General features: G+C 36.6%; 1 protein-coding gene across 5 annotated transcripts in view; it reads right to left on the reverse strand.

Moving 5' to 3' along the window:
- Positions 1–21,549, reverse strand: part of CNTN1 (contactin 1) — a 427,927-nt gene that overhangs the window by 76,167 nt on the left and 330,211 nt on the right. For all 5 annotated transcript variants that reach the window (XM_055394045.2, XM_055394044.2, XM_088836972.1 and 2 more), the window contains 2 exons: positions 18,536–18,694; positions 5,669–5,818 (listed from right to left, as the gene is read on the reverse strand). In XM_055394045.2, the coding sequence (XP_055250020.2) occupies positions 5,669–5,818; positions 18,536–18,694 (309 nt within the window). The remainder of the gene's footprint in view (positions 1–5,668; positions 5,819–18,535; positions 18,695–21,549) is intronic.

Below are 21,549 nucleotides of genomic sequence, written 5' to 3' on the forward strand. Positions count from 1 at the left end.
AACTGCATATTTGGATATTCAAATGAATTGCCCATAACTCATGATATACTGCTCTGATGGTGGAGCATATTACTAACAATTTTAATGCATCTACCATGTTAAATTGATGCTTTTTTTTCAGGTGAGGAAGATCCCCTGGGGGAGGGCATGGTGACCCAGTCTAGTATTCTTGTCTGGAGAATCCCATGACAGAGAAGCCTGGCAGGCTATGGTCCATAGCACTGCAAAGAGTCTGACAAAACTGAAACAATCTAGCACACACACATCAGATAAAAGAGATATAGGGTCTGAGATAGTTCACAAAATTATTAATGTCTTTAGGGCTCATCAGGCCAAATTTGTTGTTTGCTTATTAATCTAAATTTTGCTCTCAAACAGGAAATTTAAAAGCATGTAGCAGAGTAAATTTGTTAATTTCTCAGAGGAATGTTAATCTAAAAACAAGTAATCTGGGGAAAGTTCAGATGGGCAGAAAAGAATGCTACAAACTGAAATAATCATAATAAATAATAAATTTATTATTAATATAAAGATCTCAGACCAATTATGGATATTTCATTTAAGTGAAAGAATGAACACTTCCCAGTTTATCTCACTGTATTAAAAACAAAAGCATCTAATGCATATGTTAACTTTATTTTGAATAAAACAAATTAAATTTATTAATGGATTTGTCTACATTTTAATACACAATTATCACTGTAGCTTTGATCACTACTTTTCTTTTCATTATCCTCTATTACAATTTCCAGAATGATCCTCTTTTCCTTCTTATTTCTCTCTTTTCCTACAAATAATTTTAAGTACCAGTTATAGATACTATGCTGTACTAAGCACTAAAGTTACAATATGGATAAAATCTGATTTCACTCCTGAAGATGCTAATATAGTACAAGCTAAGTATGTACAACTAGTTTTAATTCATATGCTAAATATCTACAATGTATTAAAAAAATCCCCAGTAACAGTTCGCTGGATGAATGTATGAAGTGAAAGTCGCTCAGTCGTGTCCGACTCTGTGAACCCATGGACTATACAGTCCATGGAATTCTCCAGACCAGAATACTGGAGTAAGTAGACTTTTCCTTCTCCAGGGGATCGTCCCAACCCAGGGATCCCACATTGCAGGTGGATTCTTAACCAGCTGAGCCACAAGGAAAGCCCAAGAATACTGGAGTGGGTAGCCTATCCTTTCTACAACTGGGGTCTCCTGAGTTGCAGACAGATTCTTTACCAACTGAGGTATGAGGGAAGGACTAGATGAAATATGGATGAATGTAAGAAAGTCCAGCGTATTAAGACTCATCTAGAACTTCAAAAGGATTTTTACATATCACACCTAACTGGATACTCAGGTTAGCACTTTCAAGAAAAGATTTTTCTATTGTATTATTAGTGCCAGCTACTGAATTTAATATAGCATCTTACTGGCTATTAAATATGTTCTTGATACCATTCTTCTCCTTTATCAAACATATCTAAAAAATAAAAGTATGGGAAAGAGCAGAATAGCTATATTGGACATGAAATTAAAGTTCTATACAATAGAAAGCCCAGAGATAAATCCACCCACCTATGGACACCTTATCTTTGACAAAGGAGGTAAGAATATAAAATGGAGAAAAGACAATCTCTTTAACAATTGGTGCTGGGAAAACTGGTCAGCCACTTGTAAAAGAATGAAACTAGAACACTTCCTAACACCATACACCAAAATAAACTCAAAATGGATTAGAGAGCTAAATGTAAGACCAGAAACCATAAAACTCCTAGAGGAGAATGTACGAAAAACACTCTCTTACATAAATCACAGCAGGATCCTCCAAGAGCCACCTCCCAGAATATTGGAAATAAAAGCAAAAATAAACAAATGGGACCTAATTAAAATCAAAAGCTTCTGCACAGCAAAGGAAACTATAAGCTAGGTGAAAAGACAGCCTTCAGAATGGGAGAAAATAATAGCAAATGAAGCAACCGATAAAGGATTAATCTCCAAAATATACAAGCAGCTCCTGCAGCTCAATTCCAGAAAAATAAATGACCCAATCAAAAAATGGGCCAAAGAACTAAACAGACATTTCTCCAAAGAAGACATAAAGATGGCTAACAAACACATAAAAAAATGCTCAACATCCCTCATAATCAGAGAAATGCAAATCAAAACCACAATGAGATACCATTTCACACCAGTCAGAACGGCTGCTATCCAAAAGTCTACATGCAATAAATGCTGGAGAGGGTGTGGAGAGAAGGGAACCCTCTTACACTGTTGGTGGGAATGCAAACTAGTATAGCCACTATGGAGAACAGTGTGGAGATTCCTCAAAACTGGAAATAGAACTGCCATATGATCCAGCAATCGCACTCCTGAGCATACACACTGAGGAAACCAGAATTGAAAAGACACATGGACTCCAATGTTCATTGCAGCACTGTTTATAATAGCCAGGACATGGAAGCAACCTAGATGTCCATCTGCAGACGAATGGATAAGAAAGCTTTGGTACATATACACAGTGGAGTATTACTCAGCCATTAAAAAGAATGCATTTGAACCAGTTCTTATGAGATGGATAAAACTAGAGCCTATTATACAGAGTGAAGTAAGCCAGAAAGAAAAACACCAATACAATATACTAATGCATATATATGGAATTTAGAAAGATGCAAATGATAACCCTGTATATGAGACAGCAAAAGAGACACAGATGTATAGAACAGTCTTTGGGACTCTGTGGGAGAGGGTGAGGGTGGGATGGTTTGGGAGAATGGCATTGAAACATGTATATTATCATATGTGAAACGAATCGCCAGTTCAGGGTCAATGCATGTTACAGGATACTCGGGGCTGGTGCACAGGGATGACCCAGAGGGAGGATAAGGGGAGGAGGGAGGTGGGAGGGGGGTTCGGGAGGGGGAACTCATGTACACCCGGGGCAGATTCATGTCAATGTATGGCAAAACCAACCAATATAATATTGTAAAATAATTAGCCTCCAATAAAAATAAAAAAATAATAATAAAGTTCTATACATGGTATGAAAGCGTCGATTCCAGTGTTACAGTATTTTTTCTCTTTTCCTTCTTAGTTGTGTCTGGTAAACAAATGGCAAAAGCTTTTAAAGCAAACCTGAGTATACCATTTTAGGATACTGACTTGCCAACTGTACCTGCAGAGCTATTAACCATGAGGGTTTGGTCTTACAATGACACATCACTTTGAAGGATGCTTTTGTTATCTCTCATTTACAGTCAAAATTAAATGGGTCACAAACGCATCTTCTAATTCTTCATTTGGGACCATCCATTTTATAATGCACTTGTCTGAAACCAAAGAATATACCCAACTGTGCCTTGTGATCTTAACATTAAGTAATTGGACAGATAAGGGTGTATGCTGCACTAGATAATGTCCTGTCTTTCAGTCAGCATAATGAGGCACACAGTACCCTTCCCATCAAATGGGAACTAGCCTTTATCTCATATAACAAATGTTGGCATCTCTTAGAGACTTGATATAATGGTACATGACAAGACAAATAACCCCCTGTTTCAGAAAATATTTTTTGTAAGGGTAAAAAATATAAATGTCTAATTTTATGAATACTCAATTTTCCACTTGTATTATTATTTCTAAGATCATGGCATTCAGCCCCATTACTTCATGACAAATAGAAGGGGAAAAGGTGGAAGCAATGACAAATTTCCTCTATTTTGGCTTTAAAATCACTGTGGCCAGTGACCACAGCCATGAAATCAGAAGACAACTGCTTCTTGGCAGGAAAGGTATGACAGACAGACCTAGACAGTGTGTTGAAAAGCAGAGAAATCACTCTCAGACAAAGGTCAGTATAGTCAAGGCTATGGTCTTCCTAGTGGTCATGTAGGGTTGTGAGAGCTGGACTGTAAAGAAGGCAGAGGGCCAAAGAATTGATGCCTTTGAACTGTGGTGCTGGAGAAGACTCCTGAGTGTTCCTTGGACAGCAAGGAGATCAAACCAGTCAATCTTAAAGGAAATCAACCCTGAATATTCATTAGAAAGACTGATGCTGAAGCTGAAGCTCTTATTTTGGTCAACTAAGGTGAACAGCTGAATCATTGGAAAAGTCCCTGCTGCTGGGAAAGCTTGAGAGGAGAAGGAAAAGAGGGCCTCAGAGGATGAAATGGTTGAATGACATCTCTGATCAAATGGACATGAAGTTGGGCAAACTCCAGGAGATGGTGAGGGACAGGGAAGCCTGATGTGCAGCTGTCCATGGGGTTGCAAAGAGTCAGACACAACTGGGCGACTAAACAATAACAACAATATAATACCTACCTCAAAATATTATTAGGAGGATTTACTGAAATGTCTGTGAAAATACTCAGCACAGATCAGTATTTTAGTGTTTCTATTCTTCTTTTCTTATAGAATCATCTATTTCATTTGGTAAATTACATGAAGTTACATGAAACTTTAAGAGAGAGTTTACTGATGGCAGTCTTCGTGAATAATTTAGCTTTAAAAACTAAAGACAGTACAATTCATAATTGTATTTAGAAGTTAGGCCAAGGGATTGATGTAGCCAGAAATGTGGATAAATGTTATTAAGATAACACAGCAGAATTTTAATGGCGTTCTGTCATCCATTTAAAATATTTTTCCCCAAATAAAGCACTGAAGTTTGGCAAGGCATAGTAAAAATAAACAAACTCAGAGAGTCTACAAAACATTTTCTTTTTCATAGACAAGGAATAATAAAGAAAAGTTATTATTAGAATCAGAACAATATTTTTGCCCAGAAATGAAAGGGAGAAGGAAAACAGAGTGGAATATTTCTTGTATGAATGATTATTAAAATGGAGTTGGTGTTCAGCATAAAAACTGAACCTAAATTGGAAGAATAGTTATGGTTGAGCTGAAAAGAGCACACTTAGAGTGACACCTAATACTCAAAAGAACACGTTATAACTATTTCTAAGGTGCTCTGACTCCCCAGGTGTACAGATCTGAGAGTCTCCTTCACTTTCTCTCCACAGCCTGCTCATCCTACTCTCCTGCCCATACTTCCATCCATGTGACCATTCAATTATAAATGTCTCTGAAAGACAGAAAAAACTGTGAGTCTTCTAGATCATGGAAACTGTTTATGTGACTCTGCCTGGTTAAGATTCACAATTTACATTAAAATTTATATTCTAAATGGGCTTCCCTGGTGGCTCAGATGGTAAAGAATCTGACTGCAATGTGGGAGACCAGGATTTGATCCCTGGGTAGGGAAGATCCCCTGGAGAAGGGAATGGCAACCCACTCCAGCATTCTTACTTGGGGAATTCCATGGACAGAGGAGACTGATGGGCTACAGTCCATGGGATCACAAACAGTCAGACATGACTGAGAGACTAACACTTTCACGTATATTCTAAACCCCAAATTCATTTAAGTAGTGTTTAGAGGATCACAGACTTGCCTCTATTTACCTCTTTCCCATTAATTACGTAAAAATATTTTAAAGCTTTATATCCTCTTTTGATTTTTGACATCTTGGCACATAATGTGTACACAGGTGTGAAATACATATATATGTACGTTTTTAATCACTTACTTCACAGCATTATTTCCAAATATGTATTAAAGTGTCACTGAATTTATAAAACTTTTAAATTTTAAAATGTTTCTTCTACATACCAGCACCATCTGTTTTAATTTTGTTTGATGGTATACTGGGCTCTCCTATACCCAGTGTATTGGTTGCTACCACACGAAATTCATATTCCATCCATGGGATTAAATCCACTGCTCTTGCTGCCTCCATGTTTCCTTCAATAATTGGGGGATCTAAATAAAACAAATATTAAATAGAAAATATTAGTTGAGTAACATCACTCATAATTCCCTATTTTTATTTTATTCTTTTGAGAAAATGGCACATATTCCACTAAGTCAAATAAAAATAAAAACTAGGATCACAAAATTTTAACTACATTTAAAGAAGTAAGAAGAGAGGACCTTAAGAAAATCTTATACCTTGAAAGACAGACGCATATGTATCATTTATTTAGTAAGTATAGGTCGGGAGCACTGCAATTCTGCTCTTCTAACTGACTCCCAGTTCAGGTCTTTGCTGCTAGTCCACCGGCTACACTCTGAACACTGAGAATATGTATTTTGAAGACAGAATCCAGAAAAATTCTTGACACGAGAGTATGATACAGGAAGTAAAAATTTTTCTGGACTCATACTGATATAGTGTATGGGTAGCAAATGATTGATTAGTACAGTACCTATATGTTTATTCCCTTTTGTTGTTAGCTTTTTAGATTTTAACACAAATCATTTGGGGAAGTTATTAATAAATGTTAAAATAATTCATTCAGATTTATTTACCATTCAGAATTTATGCTACTAGATATTAACAGGAAAATTATACCTTAGGGGTAAGATATGCTTTAAGATTGCTTATTTAGTTGAGGTATTAGAAAACATACAACCAAGGCAGGACCATACATTATTTTAAGTTAGTTCTCCTAAAATATTTTTAGGGCTTCCCTGGTAGCTCAACAGTAAAGATTCTGCCTGTCAATATGGGTTCAAACCCTGGATTGGGAAGATCCCTTGGAGAATGAAAAGGCAATCCACTCCAGTATTCTTGCCTGGGAAATCCCATAGATAAGGATTATTTATTTATTTATCTATTAATATTTATTTATTATTTATCTATTATTTATTTATTTATTAATCCAGGTGAGCAATAGTTTGTTGGACATGGCTTAGCCACTGAACAACAACAACAACAGAATACTTTCACATGTCTTTAATAATCAACCTACATATACGTATGCATATAAAACAGCTGTATATCATTGATTTGAAAAATGTGTTCCCTTAGGCTTGCATATGACTCATTATCTCCTTACTTAGGGAATTCTGAAATTTTTATCTAACACTGCAGACCATGAATATGTAGCTTTTTAAGATACTGTACCAATTGCCACAATAAATGCTAAGCATCACAGTGTCAGTTTCTACTTTTGGACAAATTCCTCTATGGCTCAGCCTATCCCATGTGTCACGATGCCACATGTGGCAGAACTCTCCTAGACACTAATTTTACCATCCAATGTCTTATTTTGTTAAGGACTTGACATATACATGTCAAATATATATTTGACATATTTTTAACATTATGAATAAAACTTTGGTTTTGCTTTTGCCTTTATTTTAATACTGCCTCTTTATCTTCTGTATCCTCCACCATACCCTCACACCATATCAGAATCTGTTTGTCTTATTTCATACACATAAGAACTAATTTTAGGTAATTGGAAGAGGGAAGATGAAGTTTTGAATGTGCAGAACTCTTCACAGAGAAAGGGAAAACACAGGGCTCATTGTTATGACACTGGGTAGAGTCTTCCTCACTAGATGCCTTTTAATGATTTTGAGCTTCCATGATTTGAATGGTGATTGTCCCTCCCCTGCCAAAAGATATGTCTATGTTCAAATCACCAGAACCTTGACTGTGACTTTGTTTTGCAAAGAATTTATTGACCATTTTAATTTTAAGACTAAAATCAGTTAAAAATCTTTGGCTAAATCATCCTGGATTATCTAGATGGATCCTAAATCCAATGACCAATGTTCTTATAAGAGAAACACAACAAGGAAACACAGAGAAGAGGAGGGTGAAATGTGACCACAAAGGAAAAAACTGAAGTGAAGCAGCCACATGCCAAGGAGTATGTAGAGCCTCTGGAAGCTGGGATAGGCAAGGAAAGGGTCGTTCCCTGAGATCCTTGGAGACGGTACAGCCCTGCCAACACCATGATTTTATACTTCGGTTGCTGTAAACCACCAAATCTGTGGTAACATGTTATGACAGCTGCTGCTGCTGCTACTGCTAAGTCGCTTCAGTTGTGTCTGACTCTGTGCAACCCCATAGATGGCAGCCCACCAGGCTCCCCCATCCCTGGGATTCTCCAGGCAAGAACAATGGAGTGGGTTGCCATTTCCTTCTCCAATGAATGAAAGTGAAAAGTGAAAGTGAAGTCTCTCAGTCGTGTCCAACTCTTAGCGACCCCATAGACTGCAGCCCACCAGGCTCCTCGGTCCATGGAATTTTCCAGGCAAGAGTACTGGAGTGGGGTGCCATTGCCTTCTCCGTTATGACAGCCCTAGGGAATTAGTACAGAGATTTAGAGGCAGAGACTGATGGAAATATCTGTGCGTTTGTGAGTCTGGAAAGTACAAGTTACAAAGTGTAACAGAAGGGTCAAGGAGGCAGTTGGATACTCTCCTCTGCTACTTATGCTGCAAAACCCGAGCCCTATTTAAATGTCTGAAGAATGGAAATGTTGAAACTGTTCTAAAGGGCCAATTCTTGGCAAGGGCATGGTGCTCTTAAGATAGTAAAACCTACACTGGGACTTTTCCAAGCAGCTGGGCAGTCAATAGGTAGGGGCAGGTGAAGTCTGGGTCAGAACAGGAATACCCTGATGGATGTGCAGTAAAAACTGCAGCTGATAAACTGACTCCAAACATGCATGAAGGTCCAATACTACAATATCTCCAAACAAATGGAAGCTCAGGAGTATGTCCTGAGTAGAAAGTCATACTTGACTACAGAAAATATTTGGAAGAATGGTGAGAGATAAAGAAAAATCAAATGGAGTCATTTTAGGGTACGTTTTAGATTCCAGATGAAGATGTAAGATCTGTGACTAAAGATCTGAAGTCTGAGGTGAAAAAAAGTACAACCCTGAGAAGACAGGCCTCAGTGGGAAACCCTTGGCCCAGTGATGCAAATGACCTTCAAACAGAAAAATGGGAGTAGATGTTAGGAAAATAGACTTTCAAGATGTACCTTATGAATAATTAAAGATGGAATGTGATATCAATAAGCTAATAATATATCTATAAATATATCTAAAGGTATAAAATCTCCTCTTTTTAAGAACAAAACCAGTCATGATCATTCTTATTGATATACACTAACATTAGCACCTATGAGATGTTAAGTATCTAAAACAAAAAAGGTTTTGGCATATCTTTACAATACCCCCTGTATAAAACCATTTATATAAGTAGTAGGGCTAATCTGGCAAAAATGACTAATACCAATCATTTTAGAAAAATGTATCTAGAATTAAATGTGGTTCTGTATATGGCCTGCTTTCCTTCCCCAGAAGGGATCAGGACTCTTGACTCATCACAAGAACAGGATTTAAAAGTTTGCTTTCTTATTTTTTTTTTTCCTGTCCAGTCTTGAACTAAGCAGCCCATAGCATCATTTTACAATTAGAACCTCAAGATTGGCTATGTCCATACCAGGCCATACTCATAATATATCTCTATGTCCCACTTATTTACTCCTATTTCTCATTTGTGTATATATCTATATATCCATATATATGTTTGTGCTGGGGCCACTCAGGGCCTCGTATACCTAGTATGATGTCTTGTAGGTAAAAGTACTTGATAAATATTTGTAGAAATCGTAAATAAAATACAAATACAGAAGTTGTGCTTATCTAGCGTCTACAATGTCTCAGCACAACCGTGTGTACAACAATCACTTTATTTTCTCCTTCAACCCTGAATCAGGCAGGCTACTGGTAGTAGAAAAGAGGGCATTACATTACTTGAACCCTCCAAAAAATATCCACGCTTTATGGCTTTTATATCTATATTCAACTCATAAATTATTCTACCTGTCTAAAGCAGAGGATAAAGCTCATCTCCATCCTCTTAAGCTCTCTCCCATTCTCTTTAACTCTGAATTGGTCCTTTCTGACTTCTCTCCTCCACTGCTACTGTGTTTTACCTCATTTTTATTTATTTTATTCACAGCCCGAAATGTTCCTATAAAAGGATTTGTACCTCTTGTAATTTTATCCAATCCTTTTAGCCTTGGTAGAAGCTACTGGATGTATTTTATTTTTCCAAAACCACCCACACAGATAAGTTGGAAGCACAGGTCATCTTTCCTTTGGAAAGAGTTTCAAGCTCCAAGCCAAATGGGCAATAATCAGGAGCAGAGGGACTTTGTGTCTCCTTTCTTCAGCCAAGTCTCTTGCAACCTGTTTGCTATTTCTGGAGTCAGAAAGAGAGGTGAGTACTTTGCATAATAGGGGCAAGTACCCGGAATTAGGACTGAGAGCTCAAGTTCCTGAGTTTCAACTGAGTCAGTTCTGAGTCAGGTCACATTTTACAGATATCAGGGTAAAAATCAGATTTTTAACTGTAAAAGGTCAGAGGCTTCTCTCTGTTAAAAAAAATAATAATAAGGTAAAATGTTGTATATTAATCTGACAGGTATTTAGATTGGTTGCAAAGGGATATAGAATAGGAGACATAAATCTTACTTTAATACTCAGATCAAAAGACCTTTCTTTAGGAGGGCTTATTTTGAAAACCAGCCCTAGCAGTAACATAGTGATATATTTTCAAATAATTTTAGCCCATAATGCTCAGAATTAAAAAAAAAAAAAACAAATTCCAACTGTTCTTTGGAGGAAAAGAGAAGCAAGTCTTATGGGTATCCCAAGGCCAAAAGTTACAAGGTTTTGCTTTGTGGTGCTTTGTCATATGCTTTGTATTGCTGTGCCTTCTAAACCACATTGACTAATTCTTTGAGCAGCTCAGAAACACACAGACTAAGAAAAAGTAGATGTTTCAAAAATAACTCCAGGCAACATAATCACCTGCTCTAGATTCTCCAATGCTGCCATAGTAAGTGCTGCTATTTCCTCAGGATTTAAATACAATCCAAATCCTCAGGATCTTCCATTTCAATCTAAAACACAAGTTTTTGAAAGTACCTGGAAACAATTACCCACTTAGGAATTCTAGCTGAAAAAGCTAGTCCATCGTTTGAAAATGAAAATGGGCATTTAAAGGCCTCTCTCTGGAGAAGGCAATGGCACCCCACTCCAGTACTCTGGCCTGGAAAGTCCCATGGACGGAGGAGCCTGGTAGGCTGCAGTCCATGGGGTCGCTAAGAGTCGACATGACTGAGAGACTTCATTTTCACTTTCACTTTCATGCATTGGAGAAGGAAATGACGACCCACTCCAGTGTTCTTGCCTGGAGAATCCCAGAGACGGGGAAGCCTGGTGGGCTGCCGTCTATGGGGTCGCATAGAGTCGGACACGACTGAAGTCATTTAGCAGCAGCAGCAGCAGCTGGCACTGACACAACTACTCTGTGTGATGTTAGAGGCTCTAGACCCAACACATAGACCATTTGGCAGGACTCAGGAAGGAGCCAGAGGTGTGAAAAAGTTCCTTGAAGAGAAAAAGAAGTAGACTGTGCTTTGGCATCCCAGAGTGTATGATTCATTGATTCTTCTCTAGGGAAAATTTGCATGTAGCCTCATAAAAACCCAGAAATTTATATTTGAAATGAGAACAACAAAAGTGAAGCTACAGAAAGGCAAACAAGAAAACAGTAAATTTTAAAATGCAAATCTCCTACAAGGAGCCTAATTCTTTTTTCATTTTTTAAACTATTTGGCAAAGATTAAAAAAAATAATACTAAATACTAAGTAGACATATGGTAGAAGAGAAACTCATATACTGGTGGTAGAAATAAAAACTTATACCTTTCAACAGTGTAATGTTGCAGTATAACTCATGAGCTTAAGCATGCTTACACTCAACAATTTAACTTATGAATGTTTCTTCTGAGGAAATAATCGAAAATTCAGAGAAACATTTATGTACTGAGACGATAATTAAGAGATTTATAACAATTCTAGTCTTCCACATGATAGAACTTTAAACATAAAGACATTTTTCTTCCTTTTCTTTTTTTTTTTTTTTGAGAACATATCCAGGGTTCTCTCAATTGTTCCTTGTAGCACAGTTCCCAGGCCCATTTTATGTTCTGGCCAACATTTCTCTTCCACACAAACATACACACCATCACCAGCAGTATTCTATAATTTTTCCTCTGAAAGCAGTAGCATAACATTCTAAATCTGACCTTAGCATCTTGAGGAACTCTAGGAATGGTATCAAATTTATGCCATTCATCCCCAAAAATGTTTGAGAGAAGTAATACAGTAGCTTGTTTTAAAGATGTTCTTTCCATTATTTCATGTCATTATTCTAAATTTAATCTTTAGAATTCTGAAAGCTGGTATCTTAAAATACCTAATGGACACCTAAAATAATTACCTTCATAAAACTGAATTTAATTTGGAACCTCCTTTCTTCAGTAGACACCACTATAAATAAAAACCATGTGATTTTTATTTCTGCTTTGGTTGCAAAAATTATTTTTCACTTTCACTTAGTGAAGGAGGAAACAGAATAGGCTCCATCTTGAAAGCAGACTCCATCTTGGGTTGGACTGTGGACTTTGAGCTATATGCCCAGTATCTGTGGAAACGACATACCAACTGGAAAACCAGACCCCTGGATGGGAGAGCCCCAGGGCTCGTACCTAGACTATCCATCGCCTAAAAGAATACCCTAATTATCTGTGTAACTGAATAGAATCATTAATTCTATTTTACTTATTGGGGTATGACCACAGGTCTATTGATAATTGTCCACTGTTAACTACCTAGGCTTAAGGCATACGAATCACGGGTTTAAAGCATACGAATCACGGGTTAACTTTGACTGTATCTTTCTTTTCCTTTGTTCAGACTAGTTTCAGAGAATGGGGGAGGTCGGTTTGAGCATGTACACTTAGGGTATATAAGGTTTTCACAAAAACTGGTCAGGGTCCTTAGCTAAGAGGAGACTCTGCCTTGGGCCCGCCGGTATAATAAACTGCACTCCACTATCTTCATTGTCCTTCCGAATGAGTTTGTTTCCCGGAATGTGTGGCTACAGCATTAGGACACAATCACAAGAGAACAATACTGATACAACTAACAAGAAGAACATATAAAATAATGTAAATAATAAATAGTTTTTGCAGAGCCCATCAGAGGGTTAAAATTGTGAATAAATCTAATGAACTAAATCATCATTGATAGAGTCATGGGGAAGAGGAGGAAGTATTCACAAATGTTCATAAGAAAAACTCAGTTTAACTTTTCATAGATATTTAAAGACAGAGTGGATGCTGGCATGACTTTTTTGAATCCCTGGGAGTTAAAGGAGAGTCTTTTCCTGTTGACCAGTTCTTTTTTGTAGGCTTCACCAGATGTATTCAAAGTTTGGAAGCAGAAGAGTGCTGAGACCACCTTCAAAGGCATTTGTTTCTATATCTCACTGATATTGTTGGTAAAAATATGAAGATAATTCTGATAAACTCAGGTAAATCAGGTAACCTCTAGAGTAATCATTAAGTTTTTATATTTAGAGAATTTCATTACATTAAATTTTTATGCTAGAAAATATTCATCATACAAAAGAAAGCAATAAAGAAGGAATCAGTTCAGTTCAGTTCAGTCGCTCAGTCGTGTCCGACTCTTAGCGACCCCATGAACCACAGCACGCCAGGCCTCCCTGTCCATCACCAACTCCCGGAGTTCACTCAAACTCATGTCCATCGAGTCGGTGATGCCATCCAGCCACCTCATTCTCTGTCTTCCCCGTCTCCTCCTACCCCCAATCGCTCCCAGCATCAGAGTCTTTTCCAGTGAGTCAACTCATCGCATGAGGTGGCCAAAGTATTGGAGCTTCAGCTTTAGCATAAGTCCTTCCAATGAACACCCAGGATTAATCTCCTCTAGAATGGACTGGTTGGATCTCCTTGCAGTCCAAGGGACTCTCAGAGTCTTCTCCAACACCACAGTTCAAAAGCATCAATTCTTCGGCGATCAGCCTTCCTCACAGTCCAACTCTCATATCCATACATGACCACGGGAAAAACCATAGCCTTGACTAGACGGACCTTGGTTGGCAAGGTAATGTCCTTGCTCTTTAATATGCTATCTAGGCTGGTCATAACTTTCCTTCCAAGGAGCAAGCGTCTTTTAATTTCATGGCTGCAAATCAGCATCCGCAGTGATTTTGGAGCCAAAAAAAATACAGTCTGACACGGTTTCCACTGTTTCCCCATCTATTTCCCATGAAGTGATGGGACCAGATGCCATGATCTTCGTTTTCTGAATGTTGAGCTTCAAGCCAAACTTTTCACTCTCCTCTTTCACTTTCATCAAGAGGCCCCTTAGTTCCTCTTCACTTTCTGCCATAAGGGTGGTGTCATCTGCATATCTGAGGTTATTGATATTTCTCCCGGCAATCTTGATTCCAGCTTGTACTTCTTCCAGCTCAGCGTTCCTCATGATGTACTCTGCATACAAATTAAATAAGCAGGGTGACAATATACAACCTTGACGTACTCCTTTTCCTATTTGGAACCAGTCTGTTGTTCCATGTCCAGTTCTAACTGTAGCTTCCTGACCTGCATACAGGTTTCTCAAGAAGCATGTCAGGTGGTCTGGTATTCCCATCTCTTTCAGAATGTTCCACAGTTTATTGTGATCCACACAGTCAAAGGCCTTGGCATAGTCAATGAAGCAGAAATAGATGTTTTTCTGGTACTCTCTTGCTTTCTCCATAATCCAGCGGATGTTGGCAATTTGATCTCTGGTGCCTCTGCATTTTCTAAAACCTGCTTGAACATCTGGAAGTTCACGATTCACATATTGCTGAAGCCTAGCTTGGAGAATTTTGAGCATGACTTTACTAGCGTATAAACATGAAATATTTAGAAGGCAAAAATATCAGGCAAATATAAATCCAACTACACCAGTGATAATATCAAATGTTAATGGATTACTCTAATCAAAAGGCAGAGATTATAGGGCTAGATATAAAATAAGATCCAACTATATGCTGTCAACAGAAAATATACTTTAGGTTTAAAGATACAAATAGGTTGGCAATTGTAAAAGATATATAACACGAAAACAGGAACCATAACAAATAGAAGGGGCTATGCTAATATCAGAAGCACCCTATTCAAATGCAACTTTTGCTTCCCTATCTCCCTTCTCTGTTGTTTTTCTTTAGAACTAAACACCATGTGACTTACTTCACATTTTAGTTAGTTGCTTACTACAATCTCCCCTAGTAGAATGTAAGCTCTTTAAAGATATGGCTATGGCTTTTGGCTTTGGGTTTGTTTTTTTTTTTTTTGCTTTTTTTTTCCTGTCTCATTTACTCACAGTTGGTCAATTATGAATCCAGCATCTAGGACAGGTTCAGGCACACAATGGGAGCTCAATATGTATGCATTTAATGAATGAACTCTATGAGCCCTAATTAGTTGCTACAGATAGAATAGTGAATCAAACAAAAGTCTTCCATCTCATGAAACATAATTTATAATAGAAAAATTTTTTTAGTGAGAAGCATATTTTATTGAGCTACACAGTAAGCATACACAATTAATGGAGATGAATGATTGCAATTATTATTCCTTTCTCAAAGCCAAACCAAATTTTAAACAGGTGTGTATTTCATTTGCTCTCCAGTATCTGTAATTAACATCAATTTGACTGGATATCGAAGATCATCTACTGTTTCATCACTGTCATCCATTTTCATCTATTTGGAAAAGCAGAAACTGCTTGTACATTATTTTATCAAATATCTAAATGGTTTAAAAAATTGTTTTTCAAATGGCTGGATTTTGCCAAGTATGTTTATAGATAATTCTTATACTCACAAGCACAATGTAATAGAAATGTTTCACTTGTTTCTAATTCATTTGAGCTTCATAGACTTATGAAGAGCTTCGTAGACTTATGAAGAACTTCGTAGATTCTTCATACAGAATTGCTCAGTTGTGTTCAACTTTTTGTGACCCCATGGACTGCAGCACACCAGGCTTCACTGTCATTCACCATCTCCCAGAGTTTGCTCATACTCATTTCCATTGAGTCGGTGGTATCATCCAATCCTCTCTTCCTCTGTCCTCCCCTTCCCTCCTACCTTCAATCTTTCCCAACTTCAGGGTATTTTCCAATGAGTCAGCTCTTTGCATCAGGTGGCTAGAGTATTGGAACTTCAACTTCAGCATCAGTCCTTCCAGTGAATAGTCAGGCTTAATTTCCTTTAGGGTTGACTGGTTTGGTCTTCATGCAGTCCAAGGGATTCTCAGGCGTCTTCTCCAACACCACAGTCTGAAAGCATCAATTCTTTGGCATTCAGCCTTCTTTATGGTCCAACTCTTACATCCATACATGATTACTGGAAAAACCATAGCTTAGACTAGATGGACTTTTGTCAACAAAATGATGTCTCTGCTTTTTAATCCTCTGTCTAGATTTTTCACAGCTTTTCTTTCAAGGAGAGTCTTTTAATTTCTTGGCTACAGTCACCATCAACGGTGATTTTGGAGCCCAAGAAAATAAAGTCTGTAACTGTTTTCATTGTTTCTCCATTTATTTGCCGTGAAGTAATGGAGTTGGATGCCATGATCTTTGCTTGAATGTTGAGTTTTAAGTGAGCTTTTTCACTCTCTCCTCTTTCACCTTCATCAAGAGGCTCTTTAATTCCTCTTTGCTTTCTAACATTAGGGTGGTGTCATCTGCATATCTGAGGTTACTGATATTTCTCCCCAGCAATCTTGATTTCAGCTTGTGCTTCATCTAGCCCGGTATTTTTCATGATGTATTCTGCATAGAAGTTAAATAAGCAGGGTGACAATATACAACCTTGATGTACTCCTTTACTAATTTTGACCAGTCAGTTTTTCCATGTCCAGTTCTAACTATTGCTTCTTGAACTGCATACAGGTTTCTCAGAAGGCAGTTTACGTGGTCTGGTATTCCCATCTCTTGAGGAATTTTCCACAATTTGTTGTGATCCACATAGTAAAAGGCTTTAGTGTAATCAATGAAGCAGAAGTAGATGGTTTTTCTGGAATTCTCTTGCTTTTTCTATGATCCAATCAGTGTTGACAATTTGATCTCTGGTTCCTCTGTCATTTCTAAAATCAGCTTGTACAGCTGGAAGTTCTCGGTTCAGGTATTGTTGAAGCCTAGCTTAGAGGATTTTGAGCATGACCTTGCTAGCATGTAAAATGAGTACAATTGTGTGATAGTTTTAATGTTCTTTAGCATTGCTTTTCTTTGGGATTGGAATGAAAACTGACCTTTTCCAGTCCTGTGGCAACTGCTGAGTTTTCTAAATTTTCTTTCTTCAGACTTAAATTGAAAAAAGTAGGGAAAACCACTAGGCCATTCAGGTACTGTAGAGAATTGTTTAATACTAAAATATATCCTGTGCTGTGCTTAGTTGCTCAGTTGTGTCCAACACCTTGCAACCCCATGGATTGTAGCCCACCAGGCTCCACTGTCCATGGGGATTCTCCAGGCAAGAATACTGGCATGGGCTGCCATGCCCTTCTCCATAGGATCTTCCCAATTCAGGGATCAAATCCATGTCTCCCATATTTCAGGCAGATTCTTTATTGTCTGAGCCACCAGTGAAGCCCAAGAATACGGAAGTGAGTAGCCTATCTCTTCTCCAGAGGATCTTCTCAATCCAGGAATCGAACCAGGGTCTCCTGCATTGCAAGTCAATCCTTTACCAGCTGAGCTACCTGAAAAGTCCTAAAATGTATCCTAAACCCTTGTTATAGATTTCAAATTTATATTTCATTAAGTTCCCATGATAAGACATTATCCTAAAAAGATGAATTTAAATTAAAACTTCTCAGGGAGCAATACAAATAAATTCCATTATGTAAAAATTAAAATGAGTAGGTTTAAGTTATGCTGGGACTAATTCTTGTTTTTTTTGGGTTTTTTTTTTTTTTAAAGGAGCATTCTATTCACTTTTGTCTTTTTTTCTCCCCTTTGTGACAACAAAGGCCATATTTTATGCCTCTTCCTTATGCATCTAAAATAAATTCTGATAGCTACAAGTTTAGTTAGAAATATTGTCAACAATGACAAAAATTAACAGGCTATTTTTATCAAAACAATCTTCTATCTTCTTTGATATCTATGAGAAAATAAGCTAACATGTGATATTGAAGACTAGTGATAACAAATGACAATGGTAATAACTTCTACACGAGGGAAAGTACCCACTTACTCTTAGAAGTTATCTTTTTCTTTTAGAAAATCTGAATAAAATATGAGGGGAAAAACAGTTGAGGTACTAAACTTCTTTTAAAACCTGTTTTGAGGAAATTCAAGCCAGACATGAGCATACTTGGAGTTATGGTAGTAAGATTTAAGTGTTTAATCTTTATGATCAACTGTGTCTTTTTTTTTTAATGCAGAACTATAGTACCTATGTAATTGTAAAAAAAGGGTAATAAATAATGTTATAGATACCATTTGCCAAAAAAAAACCTCCTCTATACTTATTTCCTAATACATCTTAGACTTATATATAGCTCAAATAAGAAACCCAGGAGGCCTCTCTTTGCTCCCCCATTATATTAACAGATTAGACAGGCTGCTTCTTCCCTTATAGCTTTAAAACATTTAGTTTGTTGTGGTTTTGTTTACTACCAAAGTGTGGGTTTACTAAAAAAATTTTTTTTAAAGAAAATTTTCAGGGTAGATAGTAAAAGAAAAAAGAATTCATCTCAAAGCATGCACAGATTAATCAAACAAATAAACGCACCTGTCTTTGCATCTTTCCAATCATCTGAAAGAATAGTCTTCGTCTGGATAGTGTACTTAGATATAGGGCTATGATTGTCTGAACCACGGCTCCAAGTAAGTGCCACAGAAGTGGCTCTAATGTCTTCTATTCGCAGACCACCTGGAGGGCCTGGAGGGCCTGGAATGAAAATTTGGGTAATGAATCAGTGAATCTATCCAGTGAACTGAGTGCATATTGGAATACAAAATTTCATTCCTTGCAATTAATCTAAATAATATTTAGTCAATGAAATCAGTGTTGCCACATTCCTTTTAAGCATAAACTATAAGAAGCAATACTAATGGTATTTATAGCTTTTACTAAATGATTTCATGATGTCTTTTTTATGAAAAGAGATAAATGCCATCCTTTAAAAATGGCATTATTTTTCAGTCTATATATGGTAATCTTTGACTCATAAAATACAATTGACATCAAGGAACCTAACAGATTTGAACCATAGTGAAATTTAATGAAATTTTGCTGAATAAATGAATCACCGCAGATAACACTGTCTAGATATGAGGGTAGTTAGTCGTAGTTTCATTCTGCCTCCCCAAAATAAAACAAATACTTTATAATAATTCTAAATGTTATAGTTAATTTATTTTACTTGGAGTAGAAATTTCTGAAAATTACGGTATGTACCATTTTGGTAATACATTATATGTTAGTTAAAGTAATAGAAATAATATTAAAAAATTTCTATGTATATAAAAGGTAGAAAACAACTATTAATTCAGGCATACCAGGAATGATCTAAAAACATCAAATAATATACTGAAGAAACTTAGGTAAGAAGAATTACTGCATAAGACAGTGTTAAAAATAGGATTTCACAGATGCTTAATAACACAGTATTAATATTCATTTATTCTCTAAACTGAGAACACTGTGTTGAGTGGTAGAAATGAAATGATAAATGAGACATAACTTTCAGGCTTTGAACAGATCTTTGTCATGAAAAGGGTGAAACAGCACAGTAAATAAGTAACTGTAAAAGACAGGAGCGAATGCCAGGATTATGTTTTACAACATACTTATACTTTGCATCATGATTTCTTCTTTTTAAAACTGTGAGAAAAAGTTCTTTAGATGGTAATGTAGTGTCTATCACTTACAATGCTAAACAAGGCTCTGTTGCCAGAGAACTCCTAAAATAGACATTTCAGACAATGACATCACTTGTTTTCTTTGCATCAGAAAGGAGTCCATCCCCAATTGAATTAGACACAGTGAACAAAATAATCAACAATGTTAGTAAAGTGGCAAATTTTTTAAGTGTTAAATAAAACACATGTTTTTATCTTTTAGGTGAAAGCAAATACAAAAAGAAATCTCGAGAGCAGCTAGAGAAAATGGGCACATTATTTAAGTGCCTTCCGGTTTAAATGTCAGATCAGCTGCTTTATCTACAGGGCCTTGTTCTCCACATGGGCTTTGGTGTTTATAGAAGTATAGATAACACTCCAAATTTGCACCAATTTGTAATTGGTCCCAAAGAGAAAAATGTGTATAGAACAACACAGTTGCATTACTGCTGCTGCTGCTGCTAAGTCACTTCAGTCGTGTCCGACTCTGTGTGACCCCATAGACGGAAGCCCACCAGGCTCTCCCGTCCCTGGGATTCTCCAGGCAAGAACACTGGAGTGGGTTGCCATTTCCTTCTCCAATGTGTGAAAGTGAAAAGTGAAAGTGAAGTCGCTCAGTCGTGTCCAACCCTTAGCGACCCCATGGACTGCAGCCTACCAGGCTCCTCCATCCATGGGATTTTCTAGGCAACAGTTGCATTACTACTAACAGTAAAATAACACAAGACACAGCCTATTTATGATAGTAAATTTTATTTGGAAACACAAAATATAAGGCAATAAGGGCAAATAGATTCTTATAAATATATAATATGTAATAGTATTTTTATACTTACTGATGTTAATTAAAAGTAACAATAATATGCCATCCAAAATTAATGAAAATAGCCACATAAATTATATGAAACACAATTGATATTCAGAAAGAACATGTTGCATTTTCCATATGTAAAGACCACATTGAAAAACAATACATATTCTTGATCAGAACCACAATGTTCTTACTTCACATAAAGCATCAGCCCAAGTCAATTACTGAGTGGAATATTTCAGAGTATTAAAATTAAAAATTAGAAATTAAAAATTAAAAACTATATTTTTTTAAAAAAAGAGAAAGTCTTATAGTGCAAGCATTCATACACTTTTTCTGAGCATAAGGAAAATGTTAAAGGGAATTTAAGGCAAAATTGCCGTAGGTTAGTCTTTTATCATTAAGGTGTAAATCATTTCCCCACTGTTACTCTCTGAAATTTTTGGATGGCAAATGAATGACTTTTGGAAAGGTCAGGTTAAAGCTGCATATTAATAATGTATTAATTGGGACACTATATGCATAATAATTTATCCCATTCACTGAGGAACAATATTTTGCAAAAGGCTATAATTATATTTATGCATTTCTTTCTCTGATATATGCCTTGCCTATACTGACCCTTGTTAATAAATATTTGGTGAATACATAAATAAATTTATCACCTTGACCTTCAGAGCTCTGTAAACATAACAGTTATACACAATACAACCTCCATTCTTTCATTTGCTCTGAAATACTGTATCACATTAGAAGGTGAAATTGAGAAAATAAATGGAAAGGAGTTGGCTGATAACCCCAAAACCATAGGGTGGCAATATAACTTGGTAGTAATTTACCAAGTAGATTTTTTTCCATGTAGTAATTAAATGCATATATCCCCTAGGAAATACCTGAAAGGAAATATACTACTAAAGAACAGAGATTTTAGAGTTAAAAAAGGCTTGACTTTAAATTCAATGTCTTGATTTATCTTGGGCAAGTTTATCAAATAAAATGAAAGTTTATAAACTTTCATTTTCTCATATATAAAATAGGAGTAATAGCAATTGACCAGATTGTTGTTAGGATTAAAATAAAAATCTTTAAGG

The sequence above is a fragment of the Moschus berezovskii genome, chromosome 6 (genome assembly GCF_049115385.1).
Source record: "Moschus berezovskii isolate FMDL1 chromosome 6, NW_MosBer_1.0, whole genome shotgun sequence".
NCBI classification, from domain to species: Eukaryota; Metazoa; Chordata; class Mammalia; order Artiodactyla; family Moschidae; genus Moschus; species Moschus berezovskii.